The sequence below is a fragment of the Eulemur rufifrons genome, chromosome 15 (assembly GCF_041146395.1).
Source record: "Eulemur rufifrons isolate Redbay chromosome 15, OSU_ERuf_1, whole genome shotgun sequence".
NCBI lineage: Eukaryota > Metazoa > Chordata > Mammalia > Primates > Lemuridae > Eulemur > Eulemur rufifrons.
The window spans coordinates 41,842,188-41,868,078 of record NC_090997.1 but is presented as its reverse complement, the minus strand read 5'-3'; the positions used below and the strand labels follow the sequence as shown (position 1 = coordinate 41,868,078).

General features: G+C 39.0%; 2 protein-coding genes across 8 annotated transcripts in view; one reads left to right on the top strand and one right to left on the bottom strand.

Annotated features, from left to right (window-relative positions):
* The first annotated feature begins 97 nt into the window (after positions 1-97).
* Positions 98-24,364, top strand: PGM3 (phosphoglucomutase 3). Of its 2 annotated transcripts, none has more exons than XM_069488898.1 (13): positions 98-170; positions 2,062-2,267; positions 4,266-4,450; positions 6,163-6,230; positions 9,684-9,817; positions 10,738-10,933; positions 12,708-12,865; positions 13,937-14,020; positions 16,697-16,795; positions 18,975-19,088; positions 21,173-21,295; positions 22,259-22,432; positions 23,348-24,364. In XM_069488898.1, the coding sequence occupies exons 2-13, from the start codon at positions 2,064-2,066 to the stop codon at positions 23,435-23,437; spliced, it is 1,629 nt and encodes a 542-aa protein (XP_069344999.1). In that variant the 5' UTR covers positions 98-170; positions 2,062-2,063; the 3' UTR covers positions 23,438-24,364. The 2 variants fall into 2 exon arrangements, with proteins under 2 accessions (XP_069344999.1, XP_069344998.1); XM_069488897.1 differs by having other exon boundaries at positions 2,054-2,267.
* Positions 24,199-25,891, bottom strand: part of DOP1A (DOP1 leucine zipper like protein A) — a 98,172-nt gene continuing 96,479 nt past the window's right edge. For 4 of the 6 annotated variants that reach the window (XM_069488893.1, XM_069488892.1, XM_069488896.1 and 1 more), the window contains one exon: positions 24,415-24,810. In XM_069488893.1, coding sequence (XP_069344994.1) covers positions 24,505-24,810 — 306 coding nt within the window. In that variant the 3' untranslated portion in view covers positions 24,415-24,504. Of the gene's footprint in view, positions 24,811-25,891 lie in introns of all 6 variants that reach the window. The other 2 variants (XM_069488890.1, XM_069488891.1) reach the window with 2 other exon arrangements.

Here is a 25,891-nt window from a genome sequence, read left to right as displayed (position 1 = left end):
GAGACCGGGGCGGGGCCAGCGGACCCTCCCCCGCCGCGATTGGCTGCGGGGCGTGGCCACGGGCCGGAAGCCACGCAGGGCCACGTCTGCGGGCTCCGGGGGCTGCAGTCTGGCGTTGCCGCTGGGAAGCTGTCCGCGCGGTGAAGGGGAAGGGGAGTCTCCTGGCAGAGGTGAAGGGGGCCCCGGGACTGGGGCGAGAAGGGGGCGTTCCGGCGACAGGAGTTCGGAGGAAGCCGGGCGGGCCAGCCGGCAGGCTAGCGACCGGCCGACGGTCCGCGCGCCTGACACGCCTTCAGGGCACTGCACCTCGGGGGCGGGCTGGTGGGGCCGAGGGTCTTGTGCTGGGCTCCGGTCCACCGGCCTAGGGGACCTCCTGCTTGAGTGCCAGCAGTCGTGCGGTGATTCGGGGGTTGATAGAGGAACCAAGGAGGTTTGAAGATTGAATGGAGAGAAGGGGGCATACTCTTAAACTTTTTAAGAGTGGACACTGTTTGGATTAGGCAAATAAATACTTTTAATAAATGCATTCATATACCCATTGAAAGTAGCTTTAGGACCTAAAACGCATCAAAGTGTGATAGCAGGTTATCCTGATTTTTTTTTTTTTTTTTTTTTTTTTACTTTGTGGATTTAATAGGACAGGACTGGTTTACACCGTTATGAATAATCATGATACGTTACTCACTGGTCAGTTCTGTATTCATCCATGTGAAAGAGATTTGCTCACTTTAGCCTGAACTAAATTAGCTTGTTGAATGCCAGCTTTTTCCAACTGGACAAAAGCAAACATTTTGCACGATTTTCTTTAATTTTTGTTCTTTGAAGCAGTGAAGGACAATAAAATAAAATTGTAAGGCTGGTAAATGTGGGACTGCTCCTCATCTCTGGGCTAATTGGGAATTAATTGACCCAGGAAATGCATAATATATGGACCACTGAGAGTACACTGCTGACTGAGGTCAGAAACCTCAAGTTGCACTTCATTGTAATATCCCAGAAAAAGGAGTATTAGTGGGCTAAGGGCTGATGTTTGAGTTCTAAAATTAAAGGTAAAAGGTGCCATTCCTTAGGAAGAAGATATTACTGGTTTCAGAGCTTAATTTAGAAGGTTATCCTGATTCTGTTTATGAATATGGAAAAAGATTTGGGCAGGTTTGGAAGGGAAACTGTTGCCCTTTGCCTTTCGTTTTGGGAGTATGTCTCTATTATAGCCTGGGAGAAATAGCAAAAGAACCATGCAGATTTCCCAGATATTTGGGAGTGTATAGTCCCAGTCCACTCAAGAATTTGCCTTTAGGGCCTAGCCCTCGTGGCTCACGCCTGTAATCCCAGTGTTTCAGGAGGCAGGAGGATCGCTTGAGGCCAGGAGTTGGAAACCAGCCTGGGCGACATAGTGGCATCCTGTGTCTACAAAAAAATTAAAATAAAAGAAGTAGCCAGGTGTGGTGGTGTGCACCTGTAGTCCTAGCTACTGGGGAGGCTGAGGCAGGAGGATCGCTTGTGCCCAGGAGTTTGAGGTTACAGTGCGAGCTGTGATAATGCCACTGTAATCTAGCCTGGGTGACAGAGGGAGACCCTGTCTCTAAAAAAAAAAAAAAAAAAGGAAAGAAAGAAAGAAAATTGAAGAATCTGACCTTCAGCCTCAGTCCATCACTGGCTACCAAATGTTAACTTAGTTTTCCCTTTTGTAAAATAAGATGATCTTTGATCCCATGGAAGTCTCTGAATGTAGGTATAAAATCTTCATTTTAGTTTGAGAGTGGACCATTTTAAGTTCACCCTGGGTTCAGGAGTAGTCCTGGAGTTAAGATGGGGAATACGTAGAGACAATCTGATTTCTGCCCCAGGTCTGCCCAGGAGCAGACAATACACGTTGGGCAGGATCTTCTAGGTAATTCTAACCCACAGGACTTATTCTACTGCTCTTGGCTCTCTCAAACATAGGATTCTTTGGGGAGATTCAGAATGAGGCAGACCAATTAGTTTGGAGTGGTAGTTTTTGAAGCAAATGGTTCTTAAAAGATTTCTTATGCTTAAAAAAAATATTTCTTAGTTTTGTAGACATGGATTTAGGTGCTGTTACAAAGCTCTCAGCATCACATGCCAAGCCCAGTGGACTCATTCTTCAATATGGGACTGCTGGATTTCGAACAAAGGCAGAACATCTTGATCATGTCATGTTTCGCATGGGATTATTAGCTGTCCTGAGGTCAAAGCAAACTAAATCCACGATAGGAGTCATGGTAACAGCATCCCACAATCCTGAGGTAATTCGTTTAGTACTCTGATAAAGAAAACCATATTACAAGACCAAACTCCGGTGTCTGAGCAGTTTGATCCAAAGTACAAGTTCTAATTCAAGGAGTGTGCCTTTTCGCATTTATATGTGCCAACAGCTTTTTAAGCGAGTAATCATTTAGCTCATGACTCATTAGAGGGTGTGGAGGGAATAAAATGGGACTGCCATTTTTTGGAGAGTGTCCATATTGGAGAAATAACAGAATGTCCTTCCAAGTTAGTTGAATTGAGACAGTATCAGTAATTTAAAAGTGTTACCTCTATTCATTTAGCAGTGATTAAAGACATCGAGGATGGGTGGGGGAAGGTTAAACATTTGAGAGTTTTTCAGACAGGTTTTTTTTATAGCTAGGTAATAGTTTCCTGTTTGGAATGAACAGCCAAACAGGTAGGTCCAGGGATCCATAACTGAGCATTGGGCAGATATTGAGGGGGCCGGATAGTTCTGGTCTTTGTGACAGTTAAGATTTTAATTAAAGTATTTGTCTTGACACAATTATTTTTTCAGCTTTTTTGAGGTTGACAAAAACTGTATATATTCAAGTTGTACAGTGTCATGTTTTGGTATATGTATACATTGTGAAATGATTACCACAAACATGCTAATTAAGGTCTATCACCTCACGAAGTTACTTTTTTTTTTGTGGTGAGAATACTTAAAATCTCTCAAATTTGAAATATATAATACATTATTAACTATAGTCACCATGCTGTACACTAGTCTACCAGAACTTATCCATTTTATAACTGCAAATTTGTACCCTTTGACCAGCATCTCCCCATTTCCCTCACCTCCTAGCCTCTGGCAGCCACCATTCTACTCTCTAAGAGTTCCACTTTGTTAATTCCACATATAAACAAGCCTGCGGTATTTGTTTTTGAGTGTGCGGCTTATTTCACTTAAATGTACTCCAGGTTCATCCATGTTATTGCAAATAGCAAGATTTCTTTCTTTTTTAAGGGTGAATAATATTTCATTGTGTGTATATATATATATATCCCATTTTCTTCATCCATTCATCCATTGATGGACATTTAGGTTGTTTGCATAGCTTGGCTATCCTTTTGACACAACTATTCTGAATTGCCTTTAGCCCACAAATACAGGGCTTGAATAATATGCTTCCATTTCATTGCTAGGGCATGAGATTTTTGCCTTTGTAGCTCAATCAGCAGCAAGTTAAAGCTATGTAGTGAAGGATTGTAACCCAAACAAGGACATTGCTTGTCCAACTTTACATGTGTGATCACTGTAAATCTGTAAATGTCTGAATGTATTAGTTGCCATGATTGATTGATGACTTGCAGGAAGAGCCCCACGTTTATTGCTAGTTCCCAAAACACTTCTCAAAACAATTCTGAGCTGTTTCTTTCAGTTGACATTCACTCGGAGCTACATTTTATTTCTTTCCAGGAATTTGAGCAGAACAGAGTTGGGAGCCAGTTTTCAATTTCTATGCCACTCACTGGTTGACAAGCTGGCCAGTATGTTCTTGGAGTACCGAGTCATAGTGAGAAGAATTTATAGGTACCCTCATTCTGCTCCAGTTGTGCTCTAGTCAGTTATTAATAGTGAATACACCGATGGCAGCCTTTTAAAAAGCTAGTGTGGCATAGTGGTTGTTAGGTTTAGGAGTCAGATAGACTTGAAGTTTTAATATTAGCACTGACACTTATTGGCCGTATGATGACAAGCAAAATTACCAAAGGTCTCTGAATCTGTTTTCTTAAAGTAAGATTGGCGTAATAATAGGATCATTAGATCCATATGTATGTCATGAGGATTTAGTGAGATAATATATAAAAAACACCTAGGCCAGGGTCTTGCATTAGTATCAGGTGGTAACAATTGAAACTGCTCAGCCATCACTGTCTTTTGTTGGGGGAAAAACATGCACAGAGTTCTGCCTCCTCAACTCACCCTCATGCGTATGCATAGGTTGCTTATTGTTTGTGTTTCTTTTAAGGAAGACAATGGTGTCAAATTGGTTGACCCTTTGGGTGAAATGTTGGCACCATCCTGGGAGGAACATGCTACATGTTTGGCAAATGCTGAGGAACAGGACATGCAGAGAGTGCTTATTGACATCAGCAAGAAAGAAGCTGTGAATCTGCAGCAAGATGCCTTCGTAGTTATTGGTAGAGATACCAGGTAAAGACAAGAGTTACTGATAGAAGCAGCTTTGGGAGTGTGATAAATGATCGTACTGGTTTTAATACCCAAGACAAATGCAAAGTATTAAGTAAAGTGGAATTGCCCTGAGTGTGGCAATTCTCCACCTACCTGGTCTTTTTAGTAGGATGTAGAAGCTAAGTCACTACTGCAGCTTGGGTTATTTATTTATTTTTTTGAGACAGAGTCTCACTCTGTTGCCTGGGCTAGAGTGCTGTGGCGTCAGCCTAGCTCACAGCAACCTCAAACTCCTGGGGTTAAGCAATCCTCCTGCCTCAGCCTCCCGAGTAGCTGGGAGGACTGGCTAATTTTTTTTTTTTCTATTTTTAGTTGCCCAGCTAATTTTTTCTATTTTTAGTAGAGACAGGGTCTCACTTTTGCTCTAGCTGGTCTCGAACTCCTGAGTTCAAGCAGTCCTCCCACCTGGGCTTCCCAGAGTGGTAGGATTACAGGTGTGAGCCACTGCTCCCGGCCTTGCAGCTTGGGTTTTGGAGTCTAATTCTGGTTTGAACTCCAGTTCTAACACTTATATGACTGTGGCAGGTCACTTAACTTTTGGAGCTTCCATTTCCTCTATAAAATATTGATGATAAGGCCTATCACAGGGTTTTTCTGAGGATTAAATGAAATTATATATGCAAAATACTTATTTCCTGGCAGAAGAGAAGTACTTAATAAATGTCTCCCACCCTCCTCCTGTAGGTGTATTTTTTTTCCCTACAGAGTCAGAACACATGATTTTAACTCATTATTTTAAAGATTTACTTGATAATTTGTGTTACTGTTGGTTCTAATATTTACATCATTTTACCATGCTGGAGTTCACTGGAAAACAAACTGTATTATTTTGAACATATTTGTCATATTTTGCAGCTTTTGCCTTCCTTCATGAAAACATATCTTTTTTGTAAAATATTACATTAAAAGTATATCTTGAAACCGTAGGATTCTTTTTTGCATGAGATCTAGTTTTATCCAGAGATTGTTTCAAAAGGAAGTTTCTACTTGATCTCCTAATGGCTGGGACTGTTTTTTTTTTTTTTTTTTTTTTTTTTAACAACCCTGTGTTGTGTTACCTGAGAGTCTTCCAAGTACTGCTGATTGTAGTTTATAGGTAGTGGAACTAGCCAAGTGACTTATATTTTGAAGTAAATTATCCCACAGTAAAGCCATCCGGCATGTATTTGGATCTTACCTATAACTAATTTAAATGATAAAACGTGTTTTTCTTCCAGGCAGTTTTATAATGACCTGCTTTATTTTCATGTCGATAAATAATTTGTTCTGGCTTTATGAAATGGGAAATAGGTTCTGTATCCTTGGTGGTTTAATAGCCAGTACTGTATGGGCACACTGTGTGCTTTCTGTATTTATTGTTACTGCTCTTAAACAACACACATGTTGCTATAGTCAAATTTGGAAAGGTATTTAGGTATTGTGTTGTTAGGGTATCCTTTATATCTATTTTCTAAATTCATTTAAAAGAGTTTTTCCAGGAAAAATAGATTGTGAAAGGCCACTGGAAAATGCTTATAACTTACCAGTATCTTTTCAGAGTTAATAGCTTTCAGTTCAGATACAATGAACTTATTATTTTGAAATTTGTAGCACATAATTTCTGCATTTGCTTGCAGAACCAGCAACTCTGTTGGTTTGAGGATGGGATATATTTTCTTCCTTTTCTTTCCTAGGCCCAGCAGTGAGAAACTTTCACAATCTGTAATAGATGGCGTGACTGTTTTAGGAGGTCAATTCCATGGTATGTAGTTGTCCTGAGTTGTAAATTCATCTTGAAAAAATTTTTTAAGATTACAAAAGGAATGTATATTTATTTAGAAAAGTTTGAAAACAGAGGTGAACAAAAAGTGTTTAAAACATGAGCTCTTAGATACAAAATACTAACTTTTAAAATGAACTTCCAGATTGTTTCTGGGCAGGCATATTTTGTTTTAGCTGTGGGGGTGCAACAGGAGATGATACGTAGGAAATGCTGATCTGATACAACTTTTTCTACCTTAGTAAAGAATTTCCTGAAATAAAAACCTTTGAAGTTACTTGAAGGTGTTCATTTTGGGGAACTTTTGTCAATATTAGGTATTCCCTAATAGCTGCTCATCTGTGGAATCAGCTGTTACCTGTCAAATAGTGATGGAAACTATCTTTGGCCTTCGTGTAACCATGGTTTCAGGTTTGCACAGGTGCTTCCTGTTTTATCAAATGAGAGAGTATTAAGTGCAACAAAATGGAGGCTAGGCTCCTCTTCTCACGTAGGCTGTGCTGTCATGAAGGCAGTGAGTGGCTCCCTGTGCGTTGAGGTCAGTATTTTCCCGGTGTGAGATCTTTCTCATTAAAACACACATCTTCTCTTGACCTTTGAAACCTCCTCTCCACTCCACTGTTTTCCCTTCCTTCATAGTTAATCTGGCCTCGTCTAAAAGCTGGCTCTGCTCACCTTCTCTTTCCTCATTTTCTCCTCGTTCTTTAGCTTTCTGCAGGTCAGTGTCCAGCCTCACTTCTCCACGAAATAAACGTCTGCCCCAGACTCATCTGCTTTCTGATCGCCAAGTCTGGTGACTATTGAAAAGTGGGGACTCTTAACCTGGGGCCCAGGAAGCCCTGTGGAGTGTTTGGTTAAGCTGCAGGCACCCTGTGGCCCTCTGTACGAGTGTTGGAGTGTTGCCTACACAGCTGGCACTTTTCTAGGGAGAGGACACATAGCTTTTGTCAGATACTCAAAGGGGTCTGTGACCTGAAAATAACTTGAACGTTTATGCTTTAAAGTTTTTATTTCAGTGGACATCTTTGTAGGTTTCGACACTGTTAAAACTCTTTCTTTAAGCTTCTTCTGGCTTCCACTCTTCCTTATTAGTCTTTGCTGGCTCCTCTTCTGTTTCTTGATAAGGGCGTTTCTCAGTTCTGTCTTTCATTCTACATGATTTCTGAATGGTACCTCTACTGCCAATTCTCCAGCTACTTTTTTTTCATTCATTTATTACTTCATTAAACATTTTGACTACCTGTTATGTACACCCCTCCAGCAGTCGGTTTTGTTTCACTCTGTATCCCAACCCATGGTAAGAAGCCCATTTTGTGTCATGACCTGTGCGTATGTGCTTGTGTGTATAACTAAAACAGTAGTTGCAGTAAAGCAGGGCTCACTCCTATTACCACATGTGCCTTCGTCCGTTTAAGATGCAGAAATGCGGGTTGTGTCTCACTAAGTAGATTCGGTGCCCCACTGACCACAGTGTGTGACACGCTGGTCTGAGTGATGTCTTCCCTTAGGTGGCCTGCCCAAAATTGTATTCTTTCCCCAGAATGATTGACCTTTTCAGCATTCTCATTCTGTCTCTAGAACCAGCACTCTTCTAGTGTTTAGTCTGGAAAAATTTGACAATAATTTTTTTTAACCTTTCCCTCATTTCTCTCCTCAGCTTAGTGTACGGCAGGCAATGAAGGAAGGTTCACGTGGCTGCATGGGAGCGTGGGGAAGCGAGTGAGAGATCTTAGGGAGGTACACAAGGACTGGGGTTCTAGGCCAGATGCAGTGGGACTCCACTGGAGGGTTTTGTGCGGGAGAGTAATATGGTCACGTTTTCGTTTTAAGCCGCTCACTCTGGCTGTTGTGTAGAGAAGGGAAAGGAAGGTTTTAAGAAAGGAAAAGAGACCAGCTAGACCACTGTTGCAGATGCAGTAGTTTATACAAGAGGGATGATACCAAGCAAAATGGAAATAATTAAAATTTATATTGAATTCAAAGGCTTTTGTGTGATGTGAGAGCATATCTTTGAAGAACAAATATCAGATTTCTCAGTTGATCAGTTGAATAGATGCTGATGCTTTTTATTGAGTGTGTGTAGTAGTCATTTAGTCAATGTTTATTTCATAATTTTGATATTGGTCACAAAATCCAATTTTTTTCCCCTTTAGCAAGCCTTTTGGAATAATAGTTTGCTTTTCTTAAACATTTCCTTTAAACTAGTCTAAGCTCTTGTCCACCTTTTTTTGAGCCCCTCTCCCCATCTCATCCTTATACCAGAGCCAAGGTTGCCTTTATAACTTACCATTTCTGTTGTATAACTGCAGGGCTTAAAAGCTTAAAATGACTCCTTTTTTTGCCTCCAGTACAAATTCTTGTATTTGAGGTTCAAGTGCATTGACAGATACAGTCACTGAATATTTACTTATTGGATACTGGTCCGTCTCTGCTATCCATTTTTCATTATTTCTTACTCATGGTGCTTTTCTTGTGTATTTAGCTATGTTTGTAAGCTGTTTGGTTTTTATGGAACATTATTTGTGGGTTTCTTTTTTTTTTTTTGAGATTTATGATGAAGGTATATTTCTGTGGCAAAGTTTAGTGTTTGCTTTTGCTGAGTACCTCGGACACTACTTGGCTGGGTCCACTTTAAATTAGTTTATGACAAGGTCATTTTATACCCCTGTTATGTATATTTGGGCTGGAAATCCATGCAAGGGCCTGTGCTTGTGGTGCCAGCTCTTTGGGAATGGCTTTTCCCCTTTGCTCTGCTTTGCTCTGCTCAGTGCCAAGACAGCTGTCCTGGGAGTGGTGACTTGGGGTGAATCGGAACCCTTGCACTGAAGATACAGTCATTTGGGGTTGTTTCAGCTTCATGAGGGCCTGGTCTTCTTCTGGGTTCCCCATCTTAGACCAGCATGGACTTTTTTACACTGAAAACTATAGCTCAATTTCTAGTTTAGAGGAATGTCCTCACAGCAAAACTGGCTTCCCTTAGCTCAGATCTTGGGGTTCCTGCCTTCCCATAGATTTTGGGCTGAAAATTCTGTAACTTGTCAGCACTGCAGTTCTTTTTAAAAAGATTTTTCTCTTTCATTTAGAATTTTGGTGGTTTTTCAGGAGGATGATTCATCTGACTTACGTAGTTTGCAATGTTACAGGAACCAGAATTCAATTATTACTTTTCTATTTTGCTTTGTATTTCCATTCTTACCCGTCTATACTAAATGATTGTTTTTTGATAATAGTAGTTTAGAATTCAGTATGTGACATGTTGTGATGATTTCAATAGATATGTGTATCTGGATAGTTTGAAAGTTAGTATTTTTGTGTTTTCTGAGATGTTGGAGATGATAAAAAGTGGATTTGTCACCCCAAAATTCCTACAATATGAATGCATTTAAACTTTTAATTAAGAAATGTGGTGAATTGCTTTTTGTATTTCTGTGACAGATTATGGCTTGTTAACAACACCCCAGCTGCACTACATGGTGTATTGCCGAAATACCAGTGGCCGATATGGAAAGGCAACCACAGAAGGTTACTACCAGAAACTCTCTAAGGCTTTTTTGGAACTTACCAAACAGGTGAAAACTCTCTTGAACATGATTAGAAGTTCAAACAAATGAATAAAGTAGCAGTGATCAGTTGAATAATTTATCTTAGTTTGTCACTCCTCCTCTTTCCTTTTCCAAAAATGTAGCATATCTCCTTTTTCTCTCTAGGGCTCCAGGTGCAAGGTTCTGGTCTGTGCATCCTGCTAACTGCATGTTGGCATGTGCTTGGCAAGGCACATGGTGCATTCTGAGATCACTGGGGGAGAAACCATGCGAGGGTCTTGCTTATGGGTATCAAGTATTCAGATGAATTTGGTCTTAAGAGTTAACGTAGGTGCTGTTGATTTAGTACTTGAGGCATCTGTGGTTGAGAAGGATTGTCTTCTAGGTATATTGGGTTGTTAAACCTGGAGAGAATTGAGGCGTATAATTCATTTGATTGGCAAACATTGAGTGTATGTCACTGCCAGGCAGAGTTAACCAGAACAAAGCCCTTGCTGTTATCGAACTTGTATTTTGGATGAGGATGGGTGGGAGAAGAAACTGACAATTAGGAAAAGCCCAGATTTCCCTGGTGATGTTATATGCTATGCAGAGAATGACGCATACCATTACTGCTCATTTGTCTGTATGCTCTCTCCCACATTTGAATGGCTGCCATGTAATATAGACTATAATATTACTTTTAAGGGACCCTGCTTAATTGAGGCTAAATTCTAATAAAGCTCTGTTTCCATAAGTTGCTCAATGAGTGAAACTGTTCCAGTGTTTGTGGTGTTTTTAAATTTTACTTTAGTGTTTTATAACTTTAAAAATTGTAATTGCTTTAAACAAATGAGTTAGCTGAAGTAAAAGATGTTTACGCATATACACATAAGTGTACAGCTTTATATTTCACTTTTATTTTTATAACTTGAAGTTTTCTTTCCATATGTCTTTTTCCTTTGAAGGCTTCCTGCAGTGGAGATGAATACAGATCACTGAAGGTCGACTGTGCAAATGGCATAGGGGCCCTGAAGCTGAGAGAGATGGAACACTACTTCTCCCAGGGGCTGTCAGTCCAGCTGTTTAATGATGGGACCAAAGGGAAACTCAATCATTTATGTGGGGCTGACTTTGTGAAGAGTCATCAGAAACCTCCGCAGGGTATGTAGTACTAGCACTGTAAACATTTGTTTTTAGAGTCCTTGGAAGCCAATCTCACTTACAGACTGAAGTGGCCATGTGAGCTACGAATCATGCAGCTAGTCCTGGCTTTGCAACATTGAGACATTTAGGAATCTTGCCACTTGTCAGTGCCATTTAAAACATGGTGTGTTCTCTCTGCCTGTGAGTCACACCACTCTTCATAGTGTGTAGGAAGTCGGGTGGGGAAAGCAAAATCCGAAAGTGGCATTCTGGAGCAGTGGTTCTCATCTGAATCACCTGGAGAGCTTATTAGCACACAGATTCCTGGGTCCACTCCAGAGTTTCTGATTCTGGAGGCCAGGGGTTGGCTTTGCATAGCATAGAAATTTGCATTTCTGTCAAGTTCATAGGCCAGTTTGTTGATGGTGCTAATCTGAGGAGAACTTTTAGAACCACTGATCTAAAGGATAGCAAATAATAAGTAGTATTTTTAGATACTTTATCTAAATAGATAACACTATGGAAAAGAACGTAACTCATATACTTGTCAGCAGAATCAGTGTTTTCCATGCTGGGGAAGATAAAGAGGAAGACTGTTCTTCAGATTTTAGTAGTATTAAGAGGTATTATGCATTTATCTGCATTACAGATCTTAAATTATTGGTCTCTGGACCAAACCCAGCTTGATGTGCTTTGTTTGGTCTGCTATGTGTGTGTGTGTTTCTGTGCCACTGTTCAGAAATTCTGTGATTTCTCTGATGTATTGGAATCTCTGGCATCTTTTAACCAAAGTCAGAAAATGTCTGTTGACACATGGCATTAATCTGCTGCAGTCAAATAGCTGCCACCTCCTTTAAACAGGACATTAATTCTAGAACTCTACAGAGTTCATCATCTAGTTGCCTCATTCATTCATGTTATTCTGGCTCACTGTAGTAAGCATTTAACATTTCAGTGTATTCAACCAATTTGAGCCCCTTTTCATTGAATTGCTTGTTTTGACATTTACTTTACTGACAGTTCAGTTCTGTGTCGCTCATTTATCCATTCACTAAACACTGAGCTCCTCCTCTCTACTGTGAGGCACTGGGACTATAGTATGAATAAAACCACAGCCCTCGCTTTCCTGCAGCTTGCTTTGTGTCCGTTAGTCAACCTCCCGATCGTATTCCTGACAAAAGCCTTTCACTTCTTAGTTGCCTCATGTTGGAGTTTTCACTCTGCCGCTGTCATGGCTACAGAACAGCCAGATTTTCTCATAAATTCAGTGCAGCAGTTGCTGAAGTTTCAGTAAAACCTCATGCAAATTTCACAAACCAGTTCTCTCTCACGGGTTATAATTCTTTCCTCTTGATTGCCAGTGTTTCTTGTGTTGGTAGTGTGAACAAATAAAAATCACTTCTATAAGAATTAAAGCACATACTTCATCTAGTGCTGATTATTTTTTATATTATATGTGAAGGAGTTCACAGTACTAGGTAACTTGCATCCAGAAATATCTGTACCTTTCAAAGAAAACTATATGGAAAAACCTCTCTAGCCAAACCAACTGGCTTATAAAGTGGAATTTTCTTTTAGTAGTATAGCAAATTTCAGCATAAATAGATTTTGAATGTGCCATGAAAGAATTTGACCTGTAAAAACCACCAATAAACTGCACCCTATTTAAAGATTTAGACATTTATTTTTATTTGAAAGGATAATTTTAAGAGAAGAACCTGAAACTTTTTTATATTGAGTTTTACTCCCATTTCTTAGACTGAAGTGCATTTTAAATTATCCTGTGTGCTAGGAATGGAAATGAAGTCCAATGAGAGATGCTGTTCCTTTGATGGAGACGCAGACAGAATTGTTTATTACTACCATGATGCAGATGGTCACTTTCATCTCGTAGATGGAGACAAGATAGCAACCTTGATTAGCAGTTTCCTTAAGGAGCTCCTGTTGGAGGTACGGTGGGGGGATGGGCTACCCTGTGAAACAAGAGTTGTTAGTGAAATGGTTCCATATCCAAATATCCAACAGTCATTTGGATGAAAGAAGGGCAAAATTTATGAGAACTTCCTCACATTTGTGGCCAGAAAATTAAAAAAAAAAGAAGTGATAATTCCAGTTATTTCAACATTGGGGCATTGGTTTTGGAACCCAAAGGTACTCTTCTTCCTTATACTGGCTAAGTTTTATGATTTGAAGATTTATGAAGTTTTGCTTTCTTCATAACTGACACTTTAATGAGAGTTCTGTGATCACTCCCTGGAGCCCCAAATTCTAACAAAATTTCATAATCTGAGAGATTTATTTCTTATGATTATGATAACTCAGTAATGTGAGATTTGTTTTGTTTTGCTCTTTTAGAAATCCGTTTCAGGTTATCTTTAAGTATAGGATATAATTGGAAATAAAATCTGGAAAAGGCATATTTTAAGAATTCAGTCAAGACTTTTATTAAAAAAATTAAGGAGATAAAGATTAGATCACAGGCTTCTTTAAAGGGGATTTCTTGTATATTTGCTTTAAATAGTGCTCAGAAATATTTTAGGGCCTGGGCGTGGTGGCTCATGCCTGTCATCTGAGCACTATGGGAGTCCAAAGCAGGAGGATCACTTGAGGACAGGAGTTTAAGACTAGCCTGCGCAACATAGTGAGACTCTGTCTCCACAAAAAATAAAAAAATTAGCTATGGGTGGTGGTGCATGCCTGTAGTGCCAGCTACTCAGGAGGCTGAGGCAGGAGGATCACTTGAGCCTAGGAGTTCAAGGCTGCAGTGAGCTGTGATCACACCACTGTACTCTGGTCTGGCCAGCAGAGTGAGACCTGGTCTCTAAAAAATGAAAAAATAAAAAAGAAAGTATTTTAGGTTTTTTTCTGGTATACATGTAAATTTTTAGTCATTTATTGCACAAACTAAGGCACAGAGCACAGCTGAACTGGCTGATAATTTTGTTATCCGAAATTTAGAACTGATTAAATTTGCTTCTGTAGACTATACCTTTGATGTTAAGTATCACCGTTTTTGTCTAGATTGGAGAGAGTTTGAATTTTGGTGTTGTACAAACTGCATATGCAAATGGAAGTTCAACACGTTACCTTGAAGAAGTTATGAAGGTATTGAACCATTTTCTTTTTCTGATGGTTTCTTAATTGTAAGATATTTCTGTGAGGAAAATATTGTCCTCATAAAAGTGAATATGCTGCAGCGCATTAAGCTGAGCTGTTGTCCATGTAAGGGTAAAGAGAAATAAAAAATAATAAAAAATGTAATTGCCCTTGATGTCCAACGGGAGAGAGATTCCCCCGACCTTTTCTTAGAGCATTTCCTTTAGAAAAAATGTAAATTATTTCTCTGTCCCTTTGTAATGAATGTAAATCTTCTTAAAAGCCACATAAGCCGGTTTTACACCCCAGGAATATTTTTCTTTAAGGGCCTAGAGTCACCATTTTTAAATGTAAGTATCAGGGAAGTTAGCACCCCTGTCTCCCAGTCTCATGAGAGTTTAGGTGTCTGGCTCCAGATTGTAACTATCTACCCATCATAGAGATAACGAGAAATTTTATTATTCCTTTGGATAAAGGCAATTAGCTAACACAGATGGCTATCCCAATTACTAGGTAAATTTAGGATAAACTATGTGTCACAAATGGTGTTATCAAGTCCTCTTATTTGAAGATTAGTGTTAAAGAGAAAATTACTCATGACGCTTGTTACAACGGTAAGGCAGACTTAATTCAGGACTGTTGTGATAGGTACAGGGACTAATGTGATGGGGTTTTGCAGTTGCCGGGAGAGGTTGGGCTCAACTCTGAGTACCGCAAGGAGAAGTGTGGTTTTATAGCAAGAGAGCAGGGTGTGTGTCTGTGTGTGTGTTGGGTGGGGGGCAGGAGTCAGTAGATGGAAAACTACTGAGAGGAAACATCAGGGGAAGGGGAGGATATTTTGGCTAAACCCACCTAACAGCATTCTTGATGAAGGCAGGCCAGGGTGATCACGTATTACCTGGCGGGTGGTGGAGGATGAGGACTTTGATGAGATATCAGGGGTGATCAGATATCAGGGTAAGGATTCTTGCTAAAATTGGGCTCTTGGAGGACATGCCGAAGGATGGGGTCTAGTTGGGCTCACACGAGCCTGACTAAAGTCTGGTCAAGGCAAGACTCTTTGTCACTAGTTATCTTTTATCTTGGGCACATGTATGGCATGGAATGTATCTGCTCGACTGTGTCAAAGGGTGAGAGTTCTTTCTGTCTTTGCCGTCTCTCAGTGCACTGCCTGCGATTGCATCACAGTCTAGCTTAAGCTTATTCGGTAATAGAACTGTTTCTTACTCTCATTTTTCGTGGAGAGGTTTTCTGGGGTGGTAGGAGATTCTGTTTCTAGTTATTTCCCCGGTGTCCCCCAGATGACCACTCTTTGTACCATGTGAACTGCTCGGAGAGTTAGGGGTTCATGGAAACAATTGGAAGCCCATTTGCCTTTACTTTTTTTCTAACTGGTGATATTTTTCCAACTTTTGTATATCTCATTTCAAATTCTGGCTTTTTTTTTTTTTTTTAAACTAGTTTTTGTTACCTCTTCATTCTGTATAAAGCAGGAATTGCAAAGTCAGATTCCTGCAGGACCTGGACAGGGAGGTGAGTGAACGCACAGGTGGCCCGGGGCTCAGCAGCATGTGTCCAGGCCAGCTGCCGGCAGCACTAGTCGGAGGCTTCAAGGGAAGCTGGAAATCTGAATTTTCATGTGAATTCCTACTTTTTAAAAAAGAAATAGCAGGTGGGCAAAACAACATATCTGGAGGCTGCTAGTTTTGTGACCTGATTTAAATGTATGGTTATAGTAACCTCATTCAAGGGACTCCGTCTGTGTCCCAGTTGCTTGCCTGTCACAGGGATTGGGTTATTTCATACCACTTGAGTTATTGTTTTAGTATTTTAATTCTTACTTTCTGTCTGAAAATTTTCTTATGGGTAAAATACCTTGTTTAAGAAACCAAGCATATCAGAGATGGTTACTTCTCATCCCACTCTCTTACAGATGAACTATTTTTAGCCCTTGCCATTCCTGAGGTCTCCTAAATCCAGCCAAATGCTGATCTTGATGTCTGTTTTGCAGTTTTGCTCCTATCAGTCTTTCCTTAACCATTCTTAAATCTCGTTCTGATCCATCCATGAATTTTCCTACCCACTGTTGCTGGTCCAGCCACCATAATTTCTTACTAGGATTAGTCTTAGAAACCTCCTAATTGATCCCCTGTTTCTTAACCTTCTAATACAGGTTTGCCACTGTTTGTAAATAAAGTTTTATTGGAATGGAGCCAGGCTCATTTGTTGATACATAGTCTGTGGCTGCTTTCATACTACAAGGGTAGAATTAAGTAATTGTGGCAGAGACTATTTAGCCTGAAAGCCTAAAATATTTACTATCTGGCCCTTTGCAGAAAAAGTTTGCAGACCTCTGCTCTAAGCCATTGTCCACACTGTAGCTAAACTCAGCTTGCTAAAACAGTTAGATCATGTCATGTGCCCACTTGTAATCTCTCATGGTGGATGAGGAGACCCCCCCATCTCTCTCACTGGCTTTCCGCTTGGCTGTGAGCTTCCATAGTGCCTTCCCTGTCTCATGGAACACTGCCCATTTTATGTTTTAATGCCTAATCGTCTTCCTCACTGGGCTAAGCTCCAGTAGGTTTTACTACCTGTTATATCCCTGGGATACCAAGTATATAATACAATAAAAATTTGTCACCTGAGTAATTGCTGTTGTGTTTCTTTAAATGTGTGTTATAGGTACCTGTGTATTGCACTAAAACTGGTGTAAAACATTTGCACCACAAGGCTCAAGAGTTTGACATTGGAGTTTATTTTGAAGCAAATGGGCATGGCACCGTAAGTTCTCTTACGTAATTGCAGCTGCTGTGGCTGGCACTTTATGATGGGAGTTCTGTATCTGGGAGCTAATAGGTAGTACTCTATGTTGTTGAAATGATTGGATGGTGGTAAGATTCTTTGGTTAACTTACATATCCTCATGTGTTATAAAACTGTCATTTTCTTTTAGATTGTAATGATTGTTCTTTGAATTTGAAGAGAGATATTAATTTGTTAATAATTTAGTGTGTTTAAAAAGTATGCAGTTCTTATTTTCTTTTAAGTAGACTATGCATTTTCCTTCATTTGGCCATTGGTGGGAAAAGGAAAACTTCAGTAGCTGTGGTAAACTGAAAAGTGTTGGAAAGTTAAGAATTGGTATAAACAACTGGAAATGAGTTTAAAGTAATTAGTGATAAGCATATAAAGTTTTTATGGCTTTCTTGGCAGACAATGTTTTTTTTAAATTTTGAGATATAATTTACATAATGTAAAATTCACATTTTATGCATAATGAAGTGGTTTTTAGTAGGTTCATAAAGTTTAGAAGTTTTAAAAAATGTTTTTATACTTCACCTCATTTCATAAGTGGATTTGAGGTGGCCAACAGAAAATTTGTATCTGGGCCAAATCATTTTTCTCATTAATTCAATGTTGGCTTCTGGAGGACATAAATATAAGAAGGGGAAAAATAGTAAGTTCCTACAAAATGCAATTAAACCATAATTTCAGTGATCTAGCGGAGAGATTGGTAAATGATTTTTTTTTTTTTTTGGCAGAGTCTCACTCTGTTGCCCAGGCTAGAGTGCTGTGGTGTCAGCCTAGCTCACAGCAACCTCAAACTCCTGGGCTCATGCGATCCTCCTGCCTCAGCCTCCTGAGTAGGTGGGAATATAGGCATGTGCCACCATGTCCGGCTAATTTTTTCTATATATATTTTTAGTTGTCCATATAATTTCTTTCTATTTTTTAGTAGAGAGGGGGTCTCACTCTTGCTCAGGCTGGTCTTGAACTCCTGAGCTCAAACGATCTACCCGCCTCGGCCTCCCAGAGTGCTAGAATTACAGGTGTGAGCCACTGCACCTGGCCGGTAAATGATTTTTTAAGGAGCAGATAGTAAATACTTTAGGCTTTGCAGACCATAAGGTCTCTATTTCAACTGCTTAACTCTGCTGGTATAGCAGAAATGAATGGGTATGGCTGTGTTCTGGTAAAACTTCATTTAGAAAAACAGGTAACTAAACCTGGCATGGTGGCTCATGCCTGTAATCCCAGCATTTTGGGAGGCTGAGGCAGGAGGATTGCTTGAGGCCAGGAGTTTGAGACCAGCCTGGGCAACATAGTGAGACCCTATCTCTACCAAGAAAAAAAAATTAGCCAGGCATGATGGTGTACACCTGTAGTCCCAGCTATTCAGGAGGCTGAGGCAGGAGGATCACTTGAGCCCAGGTATTGGAGGTTACAGTGAGCTATTATTGGGCCACTGTACTACAGTCTGGGTAATAGCGCAAGACCTTATCTGAAAAAAAAAAAAAAAAAGTGACCATGTTATGAACAAAAATCAAAAATGTATTTCATCAAGTAGTTGAGGATAGTGTGCTAATCCTCCTCAGTGGTGGGCCTCTTGAGGGCAATAAAAAGATGGCTAAGGCATTTCCAGATGACATGATAATCTCGAGGAACATGACATACATATATTGTAATAAATATCCATGATACTATTTGCCATACTTTGATAAATGTGTGATCAACCCTCTTTCTAATTTTGCCTAGCTCATGCCTTTAAGTTTAGGACAATAAAATTATACTAACTGCAATGAATTCTATCCTTCAAAGTAAAAAAGATACAGAGTCTTAAGTAACCTGGTTGCACAGAACTGATTTAGCTGGCTAACAAGAAAACACAAACTCATTATATGTATTCAACTATTGTCAAGGTGGTGTTTTTTTTTTTGTAATCTGCTGTTTAAATTTTGATAACCAGTTATATAATCCACAAAGAAAATTTTTTCCCCTAGTAATATCCTTTGGGTTCTGATTTGATCTTTATTAGTTTCATGCATTATAAGCCTGTCATTATTATCCTCCTTGGTTTCTCCAGATTGGTTAAGGGTAAAAATGGTTTAGCTAGCATGATAGTACTTAGGTCTGGGGCTTGGATAGTGTTTTGAGATTGATTTTGTATGCTTTTGCTGCAGGCACTGTTTAGTACAACGGTTGAAATGAAGATAAAACAACTAGCAGAAGAATTAGAAGATAAGAAAAGAAAAGCTGCTAAGATGCTTAAAAGCATTATTGACTTGTTTAACCAGGTCAGAACTGATGGGGTGGGATTCTTGGTTACCTTTACATTATTCAGAAGGGGGACACAGCAGTGTGTGCTGTGTAAAAAGTAAAGTGGAGAAGTCCTGTCGGCTTCCTTGCAACAGTGGTATAGTCAGTTGAGATTTACACTGGAATGGAATGACAAAGTATTTTTTATATGCTTCCCTTTACCTACATTTTATGATGAAAAATTTCAGGTATACGCAGTAGCCTAGAATCAACAAATGCAGCTACTGAGTATATACATTGTATGTTGCTAAGTATTTTTTTTTTTAAACCACCCTTAAGGAAATTCATTAAAAATAATTGGTTGTCTCTTTGACAGAGGACATGTATGTGTGTGGGTCATGCAGTAGTTGGGATTAAATGCAGAGTGTGGCTGTGGAAAAGCAATACTCAGGGCAGAGAAAAGCAATGGAACAAATATTTGAATGACACATATTGGGCAGTTTATATGCCTTATCGTATAATCTTTGCAGAGTAACATAGGGAGAGGGGTTTAATTCCCATTTTATAAATGAAGAAATAAAGGCTTAGAGCTACTAAATGGTAGTTTTGAGGGGTATCTTACACCAAAGCTCATTTCTCCATTTTACCATGATGCTTTATCTCAAAAGGGATCTAATTATAAAGAAACATTTGAGTCATGGAATGTTAGGCTGAGCCTTAGAGTTATCCAGTCTAATCTCATTTTATAGATGAGGAAGAGGATTAAATAAGTTTAAGAGCTAGTTTCAATATCCTTTATATACTTTTCATTATTGTCTTCCATGGATATCTTTACTTCATTATTGTTTGTATTTATTTATCTACCAAAAACACTCCAGTTAATGCTGCATGGGATCAAGGGGAAAGGGTGATAGGGAAGCTCAGAATACAGTTGAGTATCCCTTATCCAAAAAGCTTGGGACCAGAAGTGTTTTGGATTCTGGATTTTTCTGAATTTTGGAATATTTGCACATACACAGTGAGATACCTTGGGGACAACACCCAAGTCTAAACATGTCATTTCTGTTACATATGTACCCTATTCATATAGCCTGAAGATAATTTTATATAATTTTATTTTACTTTATTTTTTTGAGACAGAGTCTTGCTCTGTCACCTAGGCTAGAGTACAGTGGTGTGATCATAGCTCGCTGCAGCTTTGAGCTCCTGGGCTCAAGTGATCCTCCTGAGTAGCTGGGACTATAGGCACGTGCCAACTGCCAACATGCTCAGCTAATTTTTTGTTTGCTTGCTTGCTTAAGAGATGGGATCTCACTATGTTACCCAGGCTGGTCTCCAACTCCTGGCCTCAAGCCATCCTCCCACCTTAGCCTCCCAAGTTGCTGGGATTACAGGCATGAGCCACTAGCCACCACACCCAGCAATTTTATACAGTATTCTTAATTTTATGCATGAGACAATGTTTGTGTACACTGAACCATCAGAAAGCAAAAATGTCACTATATGAGCTTCTCATGTGGACAATTTATGGTTCTTTGGCATCACCACCATTCCTGATTCTGAACTTACATGCTATAGATAAGCAATCATTTTCTTATACTTACTCATGCATATATGTACTTAATAACAAAAATTATACATATCTGGTATGCATGGGAAAAGATAGGTTGCAGCTGAAGGTAGCTGGATCTTTTTTCCTTTGAGGGCACTGAATAAACTATTGTGAGCCTGTTTTTTTTTTTGTTTCTTATTTAAGACATGGGGTCTTGTTATGTTGCCCAGGGTATAGCGGCTACTCACGGGCACAGTTCTAGCACACTACAGCCTTAGACTCCTGGCCTCAAGCAGTTCTCCAACCTGAACCACCCAAGTAGTTGGAACTACAGGCACATGTCACAGGGCCTGGCTATCATGTGCCTACATTTTGACTGTGACCTGTCACAGGAGGGGTCACAGGTGGAAGTTTCCCCTTGGGACTTCATGCTGGCATTTAAAATGTTTTGGATTTGTGGATCAGGGATGCTCAACCTGTACTATGATTGGTTTTCTAAGACAGTACATTCTTATCCAAGATTTGCTTATGTTAAGGGTGGTTTCTTCCATTTCTTTCCCCATCTTTCAGGCAGCTGGTGATGCTATTTCTGACATGTTGGTGATTGAGGCAATCTTGGCTCTGAAGGGCTTGACTGTACAACAGTGGGATGCTCTCTACACAGATCTTCCAAACAGACAACTCAAAGTTAAGGTGTGTGAGGTTTTAAAATAACTTTTCTGAATATTAACTAAAACCTACTATCCCATATCTCACTGAAAATACTTCCTAGGTATGTCATATTTCATTTCATATATACACACAAATATATAGAAAATAAGGCCTTATAATATCTAAGTATTTGGTTTCCAACTTTATTATAATGATATTAAGAATGACTCTCTACATCTTTTTTAAAAAAAATTTTATTATGGAAAATTTAAAACATATAAATATAGAGAGAACAAAATAATGAACTGCTCTGTACCTAGTGTCAACAGATTTCAGCTATTGCCCTACACATTCTCCATACCTCCCCCCAATATTATTTTGAAGCAAAACCCAGATAGCCTTCTATTTCAAGTGAAAATATTTCCTCTGCATTATTTTTGGTTCACAGAGTACTTCTTCACTAACAGAATTTGTGAAAGACATTTAGAGATACTAAAGCCAGAGTCCACAGGAATGGCTGCTGATTGTTCAGATTAGTTCAGGAGATGCTTATCACAGTCCTCTTATATAATAGGTACCCACTGATTTTAAATACCTAAAGTTGTTTGATCAGTGACTACACTGGGGTCCATGGCATGATCTAGAACTTAGTCATACAGTATATGTATTGGCCATTATTTTAGTGCTAACTATAAGACTGTAGAAATATCTTTTTTTGCTAATTCTTTATAGACTGAAGAAAAAGAGAAAAGTTGTATAGATATTAGAATTAATACCCTGACCTTGGAGAAATAAAACTTAGGAAATTTTAATGCAGTTCATCTTATGCTTAATCTGGTACTTTACAATTTCAGTGTTGTACTTTGTGGTATAATAAGCTGAAATGTAGGTATGTTACTGTTAAAATGAAAGAGGGATAATCTTTGGTGGGAATTATATTGAACAGGTTAAGCTTCTGAAAGAAAGAGTGTAATACAGTAACAAATTTGAAATGCTTGTGCTTAGGTTGCAGACAGGAGAGTTATTAGCACCACTGACGCTGAAAGACAAGCAGTCACACCCCCAGGACTCCAGGAGGCAATCAATGACCTGGTGAAGAAGTACAGGCTTTCCCGAGCTTTTGTCCGGCCCTCTGGTACTGAAGACGTTGTCCGAGTATATGCAGAAGCCGACTCGCAAGTAAGCTGGGATAGTTCTATTGAAAAAATGTGCAGTGAGTGTCTAATAACATAGGTGATGGGGAGGAACACTAGGAGAGAAAAGAAAAAATAGCATTGGGAATCTCACTATGATAATTAAGGGTTTATGTCTTTGAGATTTATTTATAGAGACTTTCAGGTTCATATTAAGACTACAAAATTATTTTAATGAGTTAAATAGTTGAACAAAGTTGGACCCACTTAGTATCCCCAAGTATTTTTCTCTTGATTTATTCCTGACTCAAATTCAGGAAGTCTAGAATAACTAACAAATACTTTGTACTGTGAAGTAGATGAACATAATCCTGTGACTATGAAAACAGCCAGTTTTGTAGTCCATTTCGAAATCAACTGGTACCGTGTATCTTTGTCTCTGGACTCTCCATTTGTTTTTCATATATTTCCTATAAATGACAAGAATTGTGGTCTAGAGTTTTATGATTTTCCCTCTTCACATACTCCTTAAAGTATTTGTATAGCCAGGGCAAAGTACTGAAATAGGGACTCAGAAGGATTAATTTATATAAGACCTGGCAGCTGTTTCAGAATCCAGTGAATGAATATCCCTGATGGACAAGGAGAGTCCAACTGAGGTTGTAAGAGTTATACTCTTATGCAGTTGTGGCCTTCTTGCCTTTAAGGGAATAGGTTTAATTGAATTTATTTAGAGTTTTCGAATAACTAATTTTATAATGTGAATTAACTAAAAACTTACCTTATTTAGAAGAATTTGACCTGTTTTCCATTTATTTAAGGGCCTTGGAAATTTGTTACTGAAAGATGAAAAAAAGTTTTCATTTCAATATGTTAGTAAAAATGAAATTAGGAAGCAACTTTCCCTCTTCCCTAGGATTCTTTGTCTCTCTCATCTTATCTCCTTTAATCTAACTTGCAGGAAAATGCAGATAGCCTTGCACATGAAGTAAGCTTGGCAGTATTTCAGCTGGCTGGAGGCATTGGAGAAAGACCCCAACCAGGTTTCTGAAGATAATTTTTATATTCCTGAGAAACTGGATTGTTAAAATTTTTTTTATAAAACTGTCAACAATTATAGCAATACTACGTTTATAATCATGTTTACAATACATCTTACTGGATTGTTTCTAGATCTGATTGCTTTTCTTAAACACTAACAAATAAGACTTAACATACTTCTAAAGAATTATTCTGTTAAAGAAACTTACCTCTACTTTCAGTCTCACTAATGTAAAATATTGGGCTTAAGTATATGATTCAATCATTAACTTTATAGCTGTATGCAGGGAACAATTCATGCAGATTGCTGGAAAATTAAATCCTATTACACCAACTCCTTGTGATGTCTTTGCCATCACCGTCATCTAAGCCAGATGTTGTTTTGCAGCATTCACCATTGTTGATACAAATGGAGAGGGTGGAGAAGACATTATATAACCAATATTTCCATTGCAGAGTCTTCAGAATGATTATAGATGCCTTACCTATCCAGTTAACACCATCAGGAACTCAGAGGTGTGAATAGGGATGTTGTCCATCTCTCCTCCATACTGAGGTGGAGGTGCTCGTGCTGTACTTATGAGGATGATGGTCCAGGCTTCTGTTATTCCTCACTCCTCTTAGTGAAGGTATGTGGAAGGAAAACTAATTGTAATACATTACCCAGCCTCTGATGGAGAAGTGACACCATTCTGATACCAGAACATGGGTAATAAGGGAAGGAAAAAAATCCCCAACCAATCTAAATTAAACCAAGCCTGAAACCAATAGAAAAAAATGTGCAGTGTGTATTTTGCAGGTTTAAGACAACTCAGGACAATAAAAACAATGGACTATATATGTATATATAGCTCTCTCTTAGGCACCATAATCAATATGAGCCAACAATATTTAAACTTGATTCAGGCCACATTCAGACATTTGCTCTTATTTACAAATACTTAAATTAAATACAACCTGAAGTGTGTTTTGTTACATTTAAAAAAAAAAAAAAAAAGAAACTATACAACTCAGAGCAGTGTGTTTGTTTTAAATAATTACATTTACATTTAAGCTAAATGGAACCACTGATGGTGCTCAAGTTTTTATCACTCCTTCCAGAAAATCCTTTTCTACCATCTCTTCTATTTTTTGCCTGGCTTTGCTGGAAAATGGTTTGTGGTTCTCCAGTTTCATGTCCTTATTAGGGAAGACGTTTGAGTAGAGGATAGGGCTCCCTGAGTGTCCGCCACATCGGCTTGTGACTTTGCTGTTGAAGACCTGGCTGAGCACGTTGAAGAAAGGCAGGAGCTGCTCCATGTTGCGCACGGTGCAGACGGTGAGCAGCAGGTGCCCTGGCTCCCAACCCAACGTTCTCCCCGAATTGTCCTCCTCTGGATTTTTCTGCAAAACAAAAAGGGAGTTGTCAATAGATGATGTAGTATGTTAGAAAAATAAAAAAGATGTAAACATCAGCAATCAAGAAACGAATACAAATGATGGCATTAAGTCTCCATTCCAGACTTGTTTAAAACCCTTGTTTTTCATGAAGACCTTTTAGTGCCAATTATTAATTTTATATAGAGGGGTCTCACACTGTGGTAACATTTCCAACGTAGAATGTACAGATAAGCTTAGCAGAAATGGTTTTGAACAGGCATAGGGAGAGTCAATTAAAAGTTCATGTTGTGCTTTGCATATACTCAAAAAGCTCCCAGAATTCTGGATTCTCACTAATGTACCCAAATAGTATGTCACAAAATGACTACAGAAGAAAGGAAGGAAGGGACAAAGAGCTTTATATGTTTTTCCATTAGCAAATCAGTTCATTCCCTTTTAAGCCAATGGCCTGAACTTGCCACAAGATAGTAGCGGGGTCCAAAGTGAGTAATTATTGCCAGTACTGCAGCACAGAGAAAGGAGGATCCTTGAGGAGAGACACTGCTATCTCCTGCTGGGCTGTGCTGAACAACATGGGGAGGAAAGCTGGACCCACAGTCCAGAGAACTGGGTTACTGTATTGGCTCTGCCATTTATTTACTGTGTGGCATCCTTGGCAACATACTCTTAAGTGAGGGCAAAGGTTCCTCACTTAGAAAATGGAAAAATCTAATCTCTGTATTTCAGTAGAGAAGTCAAACAAGAATGTATGTGAAAACTGTTAACTAAATATAAACACAAGAGGCTAGTTTAAGAAGCCAACTGAATTACACAAACACGACTACAGACATCATTCTGTCTAGAGAGAGATGAGAGAACTACTGTTGAACTTGGGCAGAATCAGATTTAACAACACACTAAATAAAGATAATGAAAATGAATAATTAACTGTATAGAAAAAGGAAAAAAATCATTAAGTGAGACTTAGGAAGTAAAATGACCACCTCTCACATTGATTAACAAATGGACTTTGCCTTCTAAGGTAACATGTTGAGAAACTTTCATTGTTTAAAAACTTAATTATCACTAGGTTTTCTAGTGGATA